General features: G+C 36.9%; 1 protein-coding gene across 4 annotated transcripts in view; it reads right to left on the minus strand.

Moving 5' to 3' along the window:
* The window catches only part of sbno2b (strawberry notch homolog 2b), a 50,614-nt gene that overhangs the window by 15,247 nt on the left and 15,301 nt on the right, over positions 1–20,066 (minus strand). For 2 of the 4 annotated variants that reach the window (XM_060880033.1, XM_060880056.1), the window contains exons 2-4: positions 19,558–19,720; positions 19,170–19,243; positions 13,779–13,887 (exon numbers count right to left, since the gene is read on the minus strand). In XM_060880033.1, the coding sequence (XP_060736016.1) occupies positions 13,779–13,887; positions 19,170–19,243; positions 19,558–19,665 (291 nt within the window). In that variant the 5' untranslated portion in view covers positions 19,666–19,720. Of the gene's footprint in view, positions 1–7,699; positions 8,135–13,778; positions 13,888–14,583; positions 14,684–19,169; positions 19,244–19,557; positions 19,721–20,066 lie in introns of those variants that run through there. The other 2 variants (XM_060880042.1, XM_060880048.1) reach the window with 2 other exon arrangements.

The raw sequence follows: 20,066 nt of genomic DNA on the forward strand, positions 1-20,066 counted from the left end.
CCATCAGATTAAGGCCACTGTATACAAACCTTTCAATGTATCAAGGCAGTTGCCATGACTTTTATTGCAGTTTAAAGATAATTTCTTCAGCCATTCAGGTCATAGAAAATTTTACAAGTAGTTATTCAAGCTGACAACATATTGAATACTGTCTGTGTTGGGCTTAATGCTTAATTTAATGCTGCGAATAACTGTTGCTATCACATAATCAGATATGTTTATACTTCTGCTATCTCATGTGTAGGTATGTTCACAGATCCTTTTTTTGCATAATGGTACATACAGTCTGAAATACAAATACAATTTTATCTATCTGTCCTTGCACTGGGTTATTCACTATGCACTTTATGTGGCTAGGCTAACTTAGCCATAGCGCTGTGTTGTTTTGTGTACTGTGTCAGCTATATATAGTTGAAATGACAATAAAAGGCTCTTGACCTGATGTGACTTGGTTGATAGAATGACTACTCTAAATTGCCACGGGGTTCTATCCCAGTTAGTTACTGATAGTATTTTGAGTGAGTAAATCGTAATATTCTTTGTATTTCACACAAGAAAGACAGTTCTTGTGACAAGATAAAAAACACAAGAGATGGGTCTTGGACAGAAAAATCAATTCAGTTCTAGATAAAACTGTCCCTGGTGATGGAATCATTTTGTTACCATGAGAACAACTTCAGCAACTAATACTACAGAAACTCTACTGAATTACATCAGTGCTAGTGAAACCTAATTGCTGTTTACTAATGCTGAAGGTCAGAAAATCCACTGGATGTTGCTGTGAAATTTTAGCAAAAATTACCATTGGCCATAGCTTAGTAAATCAGCATTCGGAAAACATATACGTATATATTTTATCATGAACAATTTTGAGCAGCTAGTGGCAGAGTGAAACAGACACAAGCCTAATCAATTCAGATTGTAATCAGACACTGGGCACCATACAACTAGTAAAGTCCTACATCATATCATGTACTCGTTTGTCTCTACAGGATAAAGAGTACAGGGCATAACCTTTAAAAATGTCAGACCCCTTCAAAATAATGCTTATATGTTTGTTCATTTGATCACAACATTCAAAGATTCAGACATTCAACAGATTCCAACCAACAATGTTCTGTCACAGCTTGAGATGAAAAAAGGGAGTTTATTCACTGTCAGGGATGAAGAGATGATGACCAGTACAGTATTTACTTAAAAGCTTCTTTCTAAGTGCATACAGTAAACATTGCTTTAATCTCATAGCTGCAATCAGCCGAGAGCTAAATTCACACTGACGTATTCTACATGCCTCCATTTGATCATTCACTTCAGAGACACACTGTTTGAGTCAAAAAAGGAACAGAAAAAAATACTGATGAATCACTGAAGGAAACCTAAAAGAAAGACAACCATTATTAAAAAAATAAGTCAATAATTTAAAGTACACAGAATAAAGCATCTGCTACAAAGATAACATAGTCAAATCAAATTAAATTAGCACAAAACACTTAGTGATCAGAGATTAACCCCTTCATACATAAAATTTACATTTAAAACACATTAATATTCTTTAGATATTTTTTAGGAACCAAAATTATAAATCTAAACCTTGTAAATTTTAATTTTTTTTTCAATTAAAATTTACAATTTTAATTGAAATAGATTAATTATAATAGTTTCTTTAAAAATAGAAATAGAAATACTACACATCTAAAACATTTATAAACATGTTTAATTCATTTGTTAACATTCTGGTATAAAATATTTTTCAACCACGATGAAATAAATAAATAAATAAACGATCATTTCACATTAAGACTGCTTTTTACCTAATTTAGGATTTTGTGTAGAAGTCCTGATAATTACTTCTGAAATATAATTATATGTTAAAGTGTTCTCAGGTGATTTGGAGAGTATTATATTGGATAGATGTTGTTGTTGACAGTTGCATGAAAGGGTTATATTTAGACATAACATTTAAAAGATATACTCATTCTGACTCAAGATGCTTATTGTGATCCAAGTCAAAGTCAAAATAATTTTCATAAGGCAAAGTAATTATAATTACGTTTATAATGCACAATGTACATGTATAATTAGGAATTTGGAGTACGCTCTGGAAGCTGGAAGCTGCCTCTGGAACAGAAAAGCAGGAAAGTCACATGCTTGGATTGTCATGGCAGGTAAACTCTAGGAACACTTGCCATGGAGAACATTTTAGCAGCGAAGCTGAGGAGCTTTGACAGCTGCGTCTTTACTAAGTGAAAACATCACATCCTGCCCATTGTACTGAAGCCAGCTCTGACTCAAACTAGAGCAGCTTTTTTGTTCCTTCCGCAAAAGAAAACACCATGAACACCCTCCATTTTCCATGGTCAGGAAAGTTCAGTAAAACCGATTAACAAGATATGAATATACGGATGGAGCACATCTTATATTCAGATTACAGCAGTGTTTTCAAACGCCTACTTGTGTTTGCATGAAAGTCAGTGAAGCACATTTAAACATGTAGTAGGATTTATGTCAGTTTTCTGATAAAATATTATGCAATTTGTCACTGTATGTATATATTAAATATATTAAAGTATATTACCGATGTTAAAATAATGATCACTTCTATTCATTATTAATTTGTAATATGCTAATTATAATATACTGATTTAAAATAAATATCCTCCTATTCATTGTAAATTTAGTATAGATTTTGGATTAAATGTTAGATTTCATTCTACTGTTTTGTTGGTGCTAATATTCAAAAAATATCTTAAAATTATAATCATTTTCATATCACTATTAAAGTTAAAATCATTTTTAGAAACAGTTCTAAAAAACTCAAATGTAAAAAAATTTAGGATTTTCTTTTTTTTTTTAAGACACCATAGTTTTTGAGATAGAATGTTATTTCAATAAAACATCTGTGTAGCTCTTTAGTCTTATATCACACCTATCATTTTAGATGAATGGCGCTGTAGAAAAACTTTCACTACAAAACTCTGCCAAACGTGTAGAAGACAATGATTTATTGAAGTTATAGATGGTTGAGAATCAGAACGCTTATTTGGCTTTCAGTCGCTGTCTGTTCCTCTTCCAGTTCATATTCTCTGTTTCCTGCTTAAACAAGCACTTTGTGTTTCCCAGCAGTGTTCTCAAAAAAAAAAAGAAAAAGAAATGATGACCATATTTAGATCATGTTTTCACAATCAGAGAACTTCTCCATCCCTGACTGGTATTTAATCAGGTTCACAAACTACAAACACCACAGCACAGAGGTTAGGAAAGTCAAATATTTAGCATCAGTACTAATAAACATTGTGTTTTATGCTTCAAGTTAAGATTTGCAGCATATCCTTGTATTCTAGTAGCTAGAAGAACAATTTCATGCCAGGGCCCACGATAAGTGAATAAAAGACAGCTGTATTGTGTAAATTTGTCGTTTCTGGTCAAATGTTGCTTTGTTTTGTCCTTTAACCACATAAATGTGGCGTAGGTTTTCAGGAAAGCTGAACCACTGCTTCACTTGTTTGTTGCTGAACCGGCTTGCAGGGAATCCCCCAGCATTCCACATCAAACATTCTTCCATATAAAATACCTTTACTTATTTGTTAAAACATATTTCTAGCCAAATGTACCACAGGACAATGAGAAAAACAACCCTGCTAACGTTTGTGTTCAACCTGAAGCATATGGTTCCTTCTTTACTTGTTTAATTCTCACTTGGTGTTGGAGGTAAATGCTTTTTCAGTTTCCGGTAACATTCAACTGCTTTAACACAAAGCTGGTACAGAAATTAATCAGTTTACAAAAAAGGTTAGGGATGAATGGAAACAAATGATGTGGATCAGCATTTTCTGACATCAAAATCAATCGGTCAAAATCACTTAGATCACATTTTCCCACATTCAGAGAGTTGAGCAGTAACTGAAGCTCTTGACCGGGAATCTGCATGATTTTATGCATGGCACTGCATTGTAGACGTCAATATCGAGTGTGCTGTATATGACTTATAAAGAGAAATTTATTTTTAATTTACTAAACGTGCACAGAAGTCGAAACAGTATGTAAATGAGGTAAAGGAGTGAGGTGTGGATGAGTTTATTACATTAGGTCAGGGGTCGGCAACCCGTGGCTCCGGAGCCCCAAGTGGCTCTTTTATACCACTGCTGCGGCTCCCTGTAGATTTGGAAAATAAATATTTAATTTAAATTTATTTTATTTTAGTTAGTTAGTTTTAAAAAAAATGAAATTCTAAGATTATGCTCTTGTAACCTTAAAATAAACCGTGCGTCATATTTTGTTTTTCTCAAAATCAGCTTTCCTCCGTGGTGGACAAAATACACAAGTCTCCATGTGCGAACACCTGAGACAGATTCCAAGGGACCGTCTGCAAAGTGCAAACCCCGAAAAGCGAATACAAAAAAACAGTCAATAACTTCACTTTAATACACTGTACTGTCACCTGCTCACACATCACTGATGTCCTGATAGTTATACTACAACACTTATTTGGGAGAAATGTCTTTTTGTATAATTTTTATGATTTTTCATGATAAAAAAATCAATAACTTCACAGTACAGTGTATTACAGTGGTTATTGACTGTTTTTTTGTATTCGCTTTTCGGGTTTTGCACTTTGCAGACGGTCCCTTGGAATCTGTCTCTCAGTCGTCTGCACATAGAGACTTGTGTATTTTGTCCACCGCGGAGGAAAGCTGATTTTGAGGAAAAATTGGGTTGTAGCTGTGTCTCTACATTACTACTATAAAAAAGAGGTGTTATTTGTGTAGTAACAGCGTTTAGCTCAGGAGTTATTGACTCGGGAAACTCCAATCTGTAAATATGTGGCCAAATTTACTTAAGTGTTAAAATGTTGATGTCATGAATACGAAGAGGACTCAATTAGACATTGACCATTTTATTTGAAAGTAACCTTCAACCCAGCGTCTTTTTTGTTAAGGTTAGTTCAAACTGTTCAAAATATTTTTGTTTGCTTGCAGAAATAAAATTTCGTTTACTCGGTAGCAGGTCATTGATTTCATAAATGCAACACACTAATTTTTTCTATACTTTCCATAATGGTAAAAAACGATATATGCAGTGTTATCTTCATTTTAGATGTCAAAAGGGTTTTGTGGCTCCCTGTGTTTTTTTTTTCTGTGGGAAACGGGTCCAAATGGCTCTTTGGGTGTTTACGGTTGCCGACCCCTGCATTAGGTGAATCAAGCAAATGATTGAAAACCTTTACATTCATCTAAAAAACGTCAGCTTGAGCAAATTTTATCGAATACTCCATTTGCTAATAATGAGAAGGTTTGTATGTCTTCCAGCATTAATTTTTGCACTTAATAGTGACTTCCAAACTAAGTAAAATATGCAAAATGAAACTATTTGCATTAACCCTGCCCTGTATTTTGCATTTTCAGGTAAATCTGACATAATACACATACATTAAATCAAATGCGCAAACGAACAAATCATGCTGCTTTGCTCATTTGAATGACCATCCTCTGTTGACTCCATTAGTAAATCAGCCTGCGCAAGTATTCTCAATTGCAAATCCTCACTTCTGGTTAACATGTCATTGCTATCTAAAGTGTTTTTGTACAAACATGCCCAGAGACGTCGGCTGAGCTCTTCACAACGGGAGAAATGATGTGTCTGCTCACAACAAAATGTCAATCAATTTTCTTTTAAAAACTTAAATAAAATATGAATTAAACCAGGACTATAATGCAGTCATTAAAAACACATAGTGGCTAATGAATTCAAATCCTTTGACTGCATAAATAAACATAACATGTAGGACTGGCACACCCTCTTCATGACCTCCATAACCGCTTCATACTGACGGTAACCCAGCAGTGCTCTGACACTTTCCACTGAAAACAGATGATTTCATCTCTTTCATGGCATGAATGTGGTCCTTGCTAATTATCCAAACCTGCTTTGAAGACAGCTAAGGTGGCTCTGTTTACTTTGGGCTGTAGATACTACAGTGCAAACACTTGGAGAGTCAAGGCGTGTTAAAACGTTGTGTTAGCTCACTATGTTAAGAGGAAGCTGAGCAACGAAGGGGGTGTGTGTGTGTGTGTGTGTGTGTGTGGGGGGGGGTTCTTTTACCGAAAGTCACTGAGAGTCTGTGTGTCGTTTGAACAATGAGAAAAAGAGAGAAACGTGCATAAAAACGTGTTCGCTGTGCTGCAGTACATGCTAGGATGATAAATAAACTAAAACCAGTCTGTGTTTGTGTGTTTGTGTGTGTGAGTAAGTAAGATACATTTTGAGACCTTAGTATCCTCCACGTCAGCAACCTGACTGACGCTAATCCTCCTGTGACATTATGCCTCATTATTACAACAACAGATTAGATTACACCACAAGACTTGAAACTTACTGAAGCCTCTAAGCGAGCGATGACGGGAAAACAGCAGCCAAGGAAGAGCTTCCTGATGCATTTTAAATAAAGTTAGCCCAACAGGTGTGGTTAAGACAGTGATCTGAAAACGAGGTCTTTAAAATCCATGGGAAAGAAAAGAAAGAAAGAAAGAAAGAAAGAAAGAAAGAAAGAAAGAAAGAAAGAAAGAAAGAACGAATGAAAGCAAGAAAGAAAGAAAGAAAAAATGAAGGGGTAAAAAAGGAAAGAGTGAAAGAAATAAAGGAACAGGAAAAAAGAGAAATGGAAACAAAGGCGAAAGAAAAAACAAATTTATTTCTGTGTGGGTCAAGTAGAGAAGCCACAGGTGTCCGTGTTCTAGGTCTCTACACAGCACCTTACATCACTCTCTTCCAGTAAGGCACGTGCTATTGAGCCTCAGGCCTAAAATAGATCTGTTTGCCCACCGTTTACTGACAGACCTTGGTTTTCTTTCCTTTAGAAGAATCTGAAGCTTTATAGAGACTGATGACCCAAAACGTGCACATTAACTTAAACAGATGTCGTTCTGAGCTATTTACCATGACAGAATGACATTTATTGAATATGCCACCTATATATTTTTGTGCATCACATTTATCCACGGACAAAGACAATTACTCACTGTGTTTTGATTTAAACTATTTCGTGGCCCAAGCTACTACTACTGGAAGTTTGAGACAATTTATTAGATATGCTTGATTGCTCACATCAAACCATACAACAGCTTATGCAAAAGGCTCCTATGCAAACAATCTCTAGATACATTCAAATCATCAAGTTGTCAACTAGCCAGAGGAGAATCCAAGAAGCACCTCCTTCCACCTCTTACTGGAAACCGGCACAGATTGCAGTTTGTCATGTTGACTACCGACATGCATTGCCCTGAGTATCAACAGCACTGAATGTGAATGACAACCGTTCAACTTATAGAATAACTCTGATTATAGTTCGTTAAAAAAATATGGGATTTGTATTCAAACAAATACAAAAACAACAAAAAAATCGAGGCACAAACTCAAGGACATGTTGATGAGGAAGTTTAAATGTTTATCTCATCAAGGATATAACAAAAGAAAATTCCTGGAGAGAACCAAGATTAAATTGCTTGCTGGCAATGAATTCCCGGAATAACACTCATCACCTGTCAGTCATCACTATGAGATGAATGTAATCAAATAGGTTGTGCAGTTTTATTTTTTATGCATGCAATTGACAAAAAAATAAACAAACAAAAACCCACAAAAAAAACTGTTTGCATTTAAAAGAAAGAAAAAAAAAAAAAAAGATGAAGAAGCCAGCATCTACCTTGGGAAGTGGACGTCCCAGGTCTGCATAAAACTTAGTCCAAAACTGCATGAGCGACATGAGTCCAGTGCCACTCCGGGAACTCACTGCTGTTTATCTTGAGAAAGCAACACATCCATCTATGTGCTGGAGAAAAGCCTAGCAAAGTCAGCACAGCTGTAGCTTTCCCAAAGAATGAGGACGTCAAGGAAAGAGTGAATGACAGAGACAGAGACACCCAACACAGCAATCCCAAAGCGCCGCACCAACAACTCCTCTCTCACTCACACACCCGGACAATGCGCGCATTCACACGCACACACACATGCACACATACACACACAACAGGTAGGAACTAGGCACATACTGAAGAGCTCCTTGGCCTTCCTACTGAGCGTACTCCTCTTTTGCTAAAAGAGGAGTGACAGGTATTTGCTCAGAATATTCAGTCATATTGATTGTGGTTTAGTTCCTCAGTGCTGAAGGTGGCAGGGAGGGGAGGGGAGAGGAGAGCAGAGGGGGAGGAGGGGAGGAGCTTTCAGGAAATGATGCTTTTGTTGGTAAGTGACTAGAGTTCCTGGCAGTCAGGCCCTCTTTACTGTACATGGTGTAACACAACCGCATTTCTAGTGTAAACAGCGCAGCGCGCAGGATCTCCAGAGCACTGTGGCGGCTGTGTGGCCTCTGTTTAATGCTCACAAATCAGCATTTAATGATTATTCTCTTTAGGCCAGCGGCTCTCTGGCATGCACATTATTTCAGCCTCTGTCTTTTTGTGTTGAGCCACATGAGGAATACCATGGTTTCATTCATCACTTATGAATGGGGAACAATCGAGATAATTAGTTTTACACAGCCCAGGCAGCAAGCAGAGAAACGAGTTAACAGCTGTGTGGAGGGCTACTAAGTCTAAAACTAAATACTTTCTGAACAAACTGTCATTGCAGGAATGGAATGATCCTGTCAAAATGCAAGCTACACTATAACTACTTTAAGCAGAAGTTTACAAAGATAGACAACAGATTCAGCAACAACTATGACAGCAACACCATTACAGACAAGAGCACTGTTTAATCACGATTGAATACTTAAATGAAACGTACAAACCTAACCCTAGGATTTCAATCTATTTAATCCCATATAATGTTATAAAGCTGAAATTGTTTTTTCTCTTTACAATCAACAATTTACCATCGGCAGTCATGACATTATGGTGTTATTTCAGAATACACTTCTTTTAAAAAAAAGAAATACTAATAGTAATAGTATTTTTGAAATATGTATATTGAAACATTTTTGCAATGCAAATATAAAATTATTTAGAGCCATTATTTAGAATCGGATACAAAAGCAGATGCATGAAGCCTTAAGATCCTAATCAGTTTGGAGGCCGGCAGCCATAGCTCACTGATCAATGCCTACTGGAAGAGGCTGCTCATGGCAATAAGAAGCCCCGGGACTGTTATGACTGTTAGTCTGAGAGACAGAGTGGCGTCGTGAGTGGGGTCATAGTTGGGAATCCACATGAACGAGTAGTCATCCGGTACTAATAGGATATCAGAAAGGATGATTCAACCTCTGCAGCCCTGCATTACATTCAATTAATTTCCCTTCATGTTGTGGGTGAATGGGAAAAGATAGTCATGCCGTTCTATTCACTTGCTGAATTTTTCATAACATTTTTATCTATTTTATTTTCATCATCAATTTAATTTTATTTTATGGTTGGTCTGACTGGGGAGAAAAAGCCACATGGACAGGGTGAGATAGCTCTTTTATTAAAACTCTGTTAGCCCTAACTGACATTTAGCCTCAACAAAGCTTGAAAGAAAAAAGTATTCATGGCTTACTATTCGATTAGAAAGCGTTCCACAGAAGTTTAGCCTACGCATTGCATAGTTGACAGTAAACTTCTTGTCAAATTCTCTTTTTGTATAATGTTTTTCTATATTTGACCAAACTCAAAACTTGCCCACATACTAAAGCTACCATGGAAGAAGTCACATGATGATGCATGGGCACGCTTTCAAAAGCTTTGTAAGCGTATTGTGCATGTGTGTGTGCATGTGTGCAAGTGTGTGTGTGCATGTGTGTGTGTGTGTGCATGTGTGTGTAGTATGCACATGTATTGAGGCCCCTCTTTTCTCTGTGGTTGCATTGTGGTTTCGTGTTTTCGTTGCTCTCTAGTTCAGGTAGGGTGTACTTCGTTCCTGCTCAGTTAGCCACTAGTCATTAGTGCTACACACTCCACCACACAGCCTGATCAGGAGGAAACAAACCCCTTACAACAATAAAGATGAGTTTTGCTTTAGGGTTTAGAAACAGATTTGCACAAAGAGAAGCCCTATACTGAGAGGAACCGGTCTAGTGTAAAAAGATCACTGAAAGCTAATTTCTGAATCTGAATGGGAGACCGAGTGGCATCTTAGACACTGCACAAGAAAATGAGCAACAATTAAGATATTAAACAAGTGACAAATGCAATTAGTATTGTTTTAAGCTAAAATATAGAGCGTAGAACATATAATTTTTTTACAAGTACAAAACATTTTTTTCTGCAAATCACTGGATCATAATGATCAATTTGAGATGCAAGGACATTCTGGAGAGAATAACAGCTCTGAGTCTCAGCACAAAGGAGGCACCTGCACACAGATCTCAATCCACCTCTATATGCACAATACCTTAGCATGCGTTATATTCCTTGGTTTGTGCTTAAAGAAATAGTCTTTATAAAACAGATAAACAAAGTAGTCTCTTGGCAGAGGCAAACAGGTTTTGCTAAAAATATACTTGTACTGTGTCTTGTCAGTTTTAACTGAACTACTAGCCATAAAACAGCTCCAAATCAGTCACTAGACCACAACACATAATGTTTATCTAACAATACTTGGTGAAGTTTAGGCACAGAGTTCAGTGACCTGACCTCAAGAAGGACTTCTTTCATTCAAAACAGCTTCTTATGAAAGTGGTGTTTATGCCCAAATACTGGAGTCCAGACTCAGGATTTATTTTAGGCTCAACTTGGAGTGGGGCTCATGATCACAGGACTACTTTCACATAGAACAACTTCTGAGCCATGGCTAGACTGGGCTATTAAACGCAGCGCTAAAACCTGATCTGTCTCCTTTGTATATGTTTGCTTTCATTTTTAAATGTTGCATGGCATGTCAATAATCGTGGCACGCAAGGAAAGACGGAAAGAAAAAAATGCTTAAAGGTGTGGCTGCAATTTAAGCAATTGGGTGATGAGAACACAGTAAAACCTTCGATTGCCAGGAAGGAAATGTAAGCAAGTGAGCAAAATAATGCACCTTTTATGCATTCGTAGACCAGATTTATATATATAGAATAAATATTAGATAGAGAAATGCACTGTGAATGCTCACAGTCCTTCACTCACAGCTGATGGAACCCCTTCAGAGCATGGTTTCATAGGGTAATAAAATAAAAAACCTGAATAAAACAGGAATGCTAATTTTGCTAGGTTAGTAAAATGAGAACAAATACACCAATACTAAAATGTAACTGCTTTGCTACAGTAGCTACATCCTCTACACAACACAATATGAGGAAGTTCTGCTACACTGTCTCAAACTAACAACAAACTAGTCAATTGTGTTTTTACAGTAAGTCTCTTCAACTGTGTGTGTGTGTGTGTGTGCGCGCGTGTGTGTGTGTGTGTGTGTGTGTGTGTCTGAGAGAGAGAGAGAGAGAGAGAGAGAGAGAGAGAGAGAGAGAGAGAGAGAGATAACAGGGCAGTGTGATCTTTCCTGTTGGTCAGGATTAGTCACAGCACAATTAAGAGCTCATTTAGTCAGAGTTCATATCATAGCTGAGAAAGATAGCTGCATGGACTGACGTGGTCTTCACCACCACAATAAAGCTACAAAAACAAGGATTTTAGGTCATACCTTTAAAGGTCACATGCATTCATACAACACATTCATACAAGGATGTGAATAACCTTTCTTCCTTTATTGCTCACGTCTTAAAACTAATGTCCTGGTATTACTGGAGGACAAGTCAAGCACTTTTTAAACCTGGTTTGCAAGTTCAGGGATGAGCAAGAAAAACATTCTTTATATTCTTAGTGAGAAAATAGGACTTGTTGAATTCCATTATTGCAACGTAACAAAAAAAATTCTATAACACGGCATGGAACATTCCATACCACCTAATATGACATCCTAATGTAAATGCAACTGCAAAGTGATTTTCTGCCTCCAAAGCTATAACAAAGGCTAAAGTGCTCATCTTTATTTCCATCTTTATAACTGAGTTGAATTAATCTAATCCATCACCTAATCATTACATACTAAGTGTTTAAAGCATTAAAGCTATGACACTATCTGTAGCTGTTTAGTGCCTCTAATATCTGTATCCTGAAGTCTGAGTGGGTGTGTCCTAAACCAGAAGCTCCAGTTCAACTCACTGGAAAAAACCTAGAAGTAGAAATCCTGTCAGCATGGCCTGTAAAGTCTGGCCCTGCCATGACCTTAACTTCAGATACGTCACTCCAGAAATGAGCGTGCGTTAACACACTTGCCCAAAATAAATAGAGAATACAACCTAATTTTAACTACCGCACCCCTGAACAGACAGTAAGGATGAACACACACATAGTTCACACGAATGTATTAAAGATCACTCATACCTGCATGAAAATAAAAAACCTCTTCAGATAGCACAACATTTTGTTGTGTGCAGTGGGATACAGTGCTGATTGCAGGTGTACATGCTCCCAAGATGCTGCTTAAAACCTCATCAGGAGATGAGAGCAATATTACAGCTAGATGTTAGTGTTAATACAGTCATGTCTCTAAACCACTCGTAATACATGATGTCATAGCACATGTGGCCAATCACAAGTACCACAAGCCCGCACTACAGTTATGATCCTGATGGTGAGTGCACGCCTCTACAGACATAAATGCAGGTGGACACCATCCAATCAGGACACAATTCAAAATTCAGACACATGTATAAAACAAGCAATCTAGAGTAAAAAGAGTCAATTATTTTGTGGATTAGTAAAACAATTATTGGATGAATATGCTGAAGAATGCATGCTTTGAACAAACAATTCTGAATGATGTCAGTTATTTAACGAGTTTACTGAGTTTCTTGTGGATCAGGTAAAAGCTTCATAAATGTATCACACACTATAAACTCTAAACAAGAAATTCAAATGTATTATGTGAAATAATGGACAGCAGTTAGAAAAAGGCTGAATGAAAGTTACAAGTGCAGGATAAAAACTAACAGGTTAATTACTATTCAAATTTCAGATTCCTGACATTTTCTGGAATTTGTGTAGAAAAACAAAACAAAACAAGAAACAGGTGCTGACTTGTGAACACACTTTTTCATTCAGTCAGCACATCAATAAGAAAAACCAGTCCAGTCACCAACTGCTTTGTAAATAAAAGCTTTCTTAAACACATTCATTAAAGTGAGTCAAATCCTGTAAAACTGCTCTTATATAAGTTATCAATCAGTACATGTACATTCTTAGCTCTGTACAATTTCTAAACCATGTTCTACATTATATGCTCAGAAGAAAAATATGCATGAACTATGCATAATCAGCCTTCAGATCCAGAGTGACACAATAGAAAAGCATTTAACCATCCAGTCTGAGATCACGCGAGTTCATATCCCAGTAAGCACAGACCCATTCATGACCAAGAGCCAGCAAAGCAAAACAAAGCCAAGAATCACTTACTTTCAAAGCCAGACTCTATCCGACTTAAATGGCAAATGACCAACCACATTCTTTTCTTCCACAGACTACAGACAAACCAGCAAAATCTTTGTAAATCATAAAGATAAGAATCTTTTTTTAAACCAGTGACTGTCTTGCAAACTTTTTCAATCCATGTCCTGTCGTGCTAAAAAGCTCAAGCTAAAAAGTTATGTCTCTGTTGCATGGAGGGTTGTGTACATGGAAGTGCAGAGTGCACAAAGCAATTTTCAAGGCTCTGGTAAGAAAAGGGCACAAATGATGCTGAAATGTAGCGATGCTGAACACTGTCACTCTGCAACCATCTTTCCTTCCCATTACCCCGGTTAAGTGCATAAAAAATTCAAAGCTTACCTGAAAGAAGTCTTCATTGCAGGGAAAATTCAACATATCACCGAGATCAGGAAAAGTGGAATGGCTGATATCCATGTGCATCTCTGGAGTGATGCTAGAACTGTGTTGCCTAAAAAAGTGGATGAAAGATTGGTGAGAAATTAAAGATACTTACATTACATTTTCAGTCTCAAATTTACCGAACATGTAACACTTATGCAACAAATATGTTAGATCTACTTCTCTAACACAAGACATATGCTTAAGGGGAATTACCACAGTGATGTGAAACTATTCCTGTGAATCAGTAGATTAGGCAGCAAACTACTCGTCCTTATTCATTATAATATTACAGAGTAATAAAACCGATTCATGTGAAATAGTGCAAACATCCCACACGTCATACAAAAGTACTCTCAGGTGTTGATCAGACTATACCGTGTTTTCATCTCAAATCCTGTTTTATATGTAATTTGTGAACCTTCACACCCTAACACATGTACAAATCAAACATTTCTGTCTTATTCACGTCTCATGAGCATTCAATATATTGTGTCTAATTCTAATCATAATGTAACAACGCACTATGTGTCAAAGGTTACACTCCCTTTGTCTGAGTCTGTTATTAATTACAGTTTTTAAACCTCACCTTTACAAACGCTATTTGATCAAAAGTTGCACACTATAGAAATTTAAAATGAACACCAAAACTATCATGATAAGGGAAGAATATATACACCAAGAAGACTCAATGTGCTCTCTAGAAATTAAGAATGTCATTAAAATAAAAAGAAGAGGACGCCTAAGAAGAAGATTAGATGCCTACCTTTAGATTTGCCTAAATGCATAAAAAATAAACACCTCCTTCACTCCCTTAGTCCATGACTAACTCTAGAGCCTTTCAGCATGTGATATACAATAATTCCCTAACTAAAGAGTCATGTTCACGTCATGTGACTCACTTTCAGTTCTTACTTTTCAGCCTCTCCCTAATGGGAAAGCACCACATTCTTTTTAAGGAGATTTACTCTTTTCTATTGCTCTTTGCAGCACAACCTTTCGTTAGTTAAAATAAAACAATAACAATAAAAAGACTATTTAAATGCCCCACACTATTAACTTTTCCTTTGTATGAGTGATTTCAAAACATAAACCACTACAGTGGGCTTAGTTTCTGTTTGACCACAACACACACACACACACACACACACACACACACACACACACACACACACGATGAGTAACACTTAGTGATAGCTACCGAGAAATTCATTAGAATTTTGAAAAAAGAAAACAAAAACTAGAACCAGATGAAAGACATCTTTTTATAGAATCAAACTTTTCCATAATCCTCAGGATTTAAGCATCTCAACAGATTAAATAATTTTATTTTTATTGACAGATGTAATTTTGAAACCTGCTTTTTCTGCAAAACTGAAAACTTAAGTTGATCTGATAAGTGTGTATAATGTCCATCAGTCTTCTATCTCTTGCCTCGATCAGTTAAATAGCTGATCTATCAGTCACCTGTTTCTTCAAGACAGCATGCACAGCTAACTTTGCAGCTTGTGGTTGCACTGCACCTATTGCGTCCCTGTCTTTTCACACTGCATCTCTTTCCACTGCTGTAACGTGATAATTCTTTAGATGTAATTAATGATAGGTTGAATAATTAAGATTAGACACAGGTTAGATTATTTAACTCAGCTCATAGATAGTCAAAAAGAAATAGAGAAACAGAAATACAGAATGATTATTCGTTAATCATGTGGTAAGCACTTAAAGGTACAATAGTCAATATCAGGGGAGGCCAACCAGTCAGAGACCAAGAGCCACATTTTTTACCGTGTTACCACAAAGAGCCACATCATACACATAGGCACACATGAACATCACCTTTTTTTCCTGCCATTTTGAGAGTGAACTGGACACAAATTGTTTACTCAAATGATCTTGCTCCTACTGGGAAACTTTGAGGTATTTTCATCCCACTCACATGTGCGTTTAACGAAAATACCGTATTGAACTCAAGCAAAGCGAACACGCATTTTAAAAAGACACAAATACAAACTTCTGTATGAATGTAAGAGCTGCATGAAACCGGGCAAAGAGCTGCATGCGGCTCGGGAGCCGCGGGTTGGCCACCCCTGGTCAATATATTTGAATTCTTACTAGAACATATAATGTAAAAATTATGTAGAAATGATTTAGAACACTCATTATATAGTTATTAAAAAAACAGTTTATTTTTGTTTATTTGTAATTGGACTGGCCTCTTGTCAGACATTTTATAAATTATGACTCCAACACACATGGCAATTATATCTGTTTGGTTATTTATAAAGCCACATAAATGCGTCTTGGTGAATCGGATATCAATCCGAAATTTCTACTCCAGCCCAAAATGCAAATATATTTTACTTCATTTCCGAGGTAATTGAAATGGAACACACTTTGGTGTATGTGGTTTTCAGAATGTAATCAAAAAGAAGACAAAAAAACTTGTTACGATGGTTATTTTACAAAAAACAGCATTTACTGTTTGCTGCATTTTTGTGCAATTTAAGACCCAACGAGACACCTGGGTGAAAGATCACTTGCGAGTGACGTACTTCCCTTTGGGAGGAGTATAGCGCTGACATATGTGGCTTGAACAACCACATTCATTTACACCTGTCCAGTTTCATCTGAAATACGTCGCAGACCACCTCCCGAAGTGGTTTGAACGATCGGATTTATATCCGTCTCGAAAACGTTTCGGAGGGCATTTAGACCTGGTCTTTTTACGATTGGATAGCTATCCGATCACAGAAAACACATGAAGTGACCAGGTGTAAAAAGCCCCTATGTTAGACAGTGGGCAGCTGTGGTACTATAGTGGAACTTACAAACTACTTTTTGATAGACAACTGTTTATTGTGGCCATAATGTCACAACAGGAACTAACTTGTTTCCCAAATGTTCCACATCATTAAAGGTAACTCTCACTTTGTACACTCACTGACTTTCAGTAACCGTTTTACCCTGATCAGGATTCACAGAGTGACATTCTTTAAAAAAAAATCATTGGCAAGGTGCTGTGGGTTAAGAGAATTAAAACACTACAGAATGTGCTGTTACAGGACAACTATCAATGCTGGGGCTGCATTACACCATCCCATTGTTGATTACTTTCCTAAAACAGCAATCTCTCTTTTGGTTTATAGGTTTATTCCTTACATATCACCCATGCATAATGTAAAGGCCATGAAACAAAGCAAAGGATAAATGATAAAATATTTTCCAGTCTGCCATCAATGTTGATTTAAAAAAAACAAACTTTTTTTTTCAATTCAATTCACTCACTCATTCATTTTCTACCGCTTTTCTACCCATTGCAGGGCACACACACACACACACACACTCTCATTCACTCACGCAATCACACACTACGGACAATTTTCCAGAGATGCCAATCAACCTACAATGCATGTCTTTGGACTGGGGAAGGAAACCAGAGTACCTGGACGAAACCCCCGAGGCACGGGGAGAACATGCAAACTCCAAACACACAAGGCGGAGGCGGGAATCGAACCCCCAACCCTGGAGGTGTGAGGCAAATGTGCTAACCACTAAGCCACCCTGCCCCCTCAATTCAATTCAATTCAATTCAATTCAAATCAATGATTTAATTTACAGATGTTCAGTTTGTTTGTCTTGAGAAACCCAGCTGAATGCGATCGTTTACGCTCAATGGATTTGTCGGCCTTAATGGCTTTCTGTTTTCCTACTGCAGGACAAGCAGAATTCAAATTAAATGGAAAATTAGAACCACCACACATCTGTAACTAAGTGATTCTACCAGAGACTTGAGTGTTTGTAGTGGACGAGAGTGGCGCTGAGACGAAAACCCCCTCTCCTGATCTGACAGCGACACTGCAAGCCTGGCATAAAGCCACGACTTTCCACTAATACAATACCAGCCTCTTGGCATGGTTTTGCATGCCTCTGGAAGCCTGAGAGTTTCCCGGAATGTTTTGGCCATGGACTGTGTAAAGCCAGCACCCTTTCGCTACCTGGCCTTGCATGACACTTTTCTTGCGCTTCGTCACAGTCTCACAAAGGAGGAAATCTAGCCTGAAGTTCCTTAATAACACCTCAATGTTTGAGCTGGAATTAAAATTGAAGTCAAACATTTTAACAAGATAATAAAATAATTACGCTTTGTAATCTCTTTAAACATGGACATTTTCCAAGAAATGAGTCACAGACAAATAGGACCAATTTCCCGTCTTGAGCATTTATAAAAGTTACAACAACCACTGAGTAATTACAAAGAATATACAACATAGATGACGAGTTTAACATGACTAATTTTCCATATTTCTCTCAAAAAATGTTTACTAGAATATTTTGATTCCCCTTTTACCCTTACATTACATGCACTTTACTACTTCACATGCTGTTTCCCTCCTTCATACCATAAGAATGGATTTAAATCTGAACATTTTGTGCTATTCTTCCAGTAGAGCATGTGGGCAGACAGGATGTAGCATTCAGAGTGACGCTATTTGTTATTCATCCTAAAACTGAGATTGTACTTTTACTGGCGCAATGAACAAAGAAACCGTTACACGCATACAATCCAGATCGCCCACTCAGAATGTACAAATTTACTCAAGTGGATTGCATCCTCGGCTTTTTTTTTAACACTGAATCGTTTGTGCTGAGCGGTTGCAAAAACAAAAACAAACTAAAAAAAAAAAAAAAAAAAACAGAAATCAAATAGAATAATTCACACCCTCATTTTCTTATTAGATGTTGCTTCTGATTTGCAGGTATGTGATCCAATATTTCACATGACTGCAAGCTTTTTAACTCTTTTTGCTACAAAAACATGAAAAACAGTTGGACCTTTGAATTACAGAAATAGCATCATATTCATATTCTCCTTTGAGTTTGTGTTTGAGTTGTCTTGCTAGTTTGTTATTATTTCTATAGCTACAATTCATTCACATGGAATTGTATGGCAAGTTTACCACATAAACTAATTATGACTAATTGATACACAAATCAAGGTGTATGTTGTTATAATTATAATTTATAATTTGTTGTTATACAAGGAGTATAATTGTTGATATACTGAATCTTGTGAACATTTATTTCATATTCAAAGAGGGAGTCTCCAATGTGAGTGCTCTGTTACAGCTGAAAATTCTTCAGGAGATTGTGTGTTTTTGAAGTTTCTTGCGGTTTTTCTGTCCATGGCCACATTTGCAGCAAGTTTTGTAACAGGTATTGTTATAAGGACAGAATATGAGTTTGCGGTGCCATAGCAGAAGCTGTATTTGAAATCTAATTTAAAAAGTCCTACAATGGTAATGTAAATGCTGTAACCAACCCAAAGATGATAAGATCCTCTAGAGTACTTACTGACTCCCAGACTCTGCAGGCCAATGGAGGTCGAAAGGCGTCTGTGAGAAACTCCATGGTGTGCAAAGTGGACTCTGAAACAGAATTCATGCTTTTTAGATTAAGGAAGTGAGAATGAGAGTGATATAGTCATCACTGCAGGCAAAACAAATACATAAATCTTTGCTTCCCTAATTTTTTTATTTCTGGTGACTACTTGCCTACTGAGACTAAATGGTCTACAGTACCATTATAAATAGAAAATCATTAACCTGAACGTGTAATTTTCTCATCCTTTTGGTCTGCACTTTTTATTTGTACACCCTAATATGGTTTTTAAAAAAAAGCTCCCAGCATTTCCAGAAACAGACAAATGTGTAACCAGCATATAAACATTGCGAAACATTACCTCCATAGCAGAAGAGGCCAGGCCCAACATTCCAGTATCCCGTTGAGTTCCCTCTGTATGAGAACAGTTCTGCCCTTCCATGGCAGAGGAAGCAGAGAAAAAAGGCATCAGGTCAAAGTCAGGAACATACTGACTGACCTATATGTCTTATGTGTGCCATGTCCTAGACACAAACAGAAAAACATTGATCAAACATAAAGCAAAACCAAAATGTCACAGTGGTATAATTATACAGCTGATGTGGCTAAGGGTGTGGGCCTTTTTAGTCTCTTATTTTTCTATTGAGGTTAAGCAGCAAATGGTAGTAGACTATGTTTATTAGTAGTATAAGAAAATGTCAAGAAAATGGCAACACATTATTACAAAGGTAAAATGCATTACATCTTGCTAATTGTGGGTGGGTTTACATGGGAATTAGTAATTCACTTTTTATTGGTTTATCAAATCTGTTATTATAGTTATTCAGTGCACATATACCATTATACACAATAACTACGTAGTAATGAGCT

Source organism: Tachysurus vachellii, chromosome 1, assembly GCF_030014155.1.
Source record: "Tachysurus vachellii isolate PV-2020 chromosome 1, HZAU_Pvac_v1, whole genome shotgun sequence".
Lineage (NCBI taxonomy): Eukaryota > Metazoa > Chordata > Actinopteri > Siluriformes > Bagridae > Tachysurus > Tachysurus vachellii.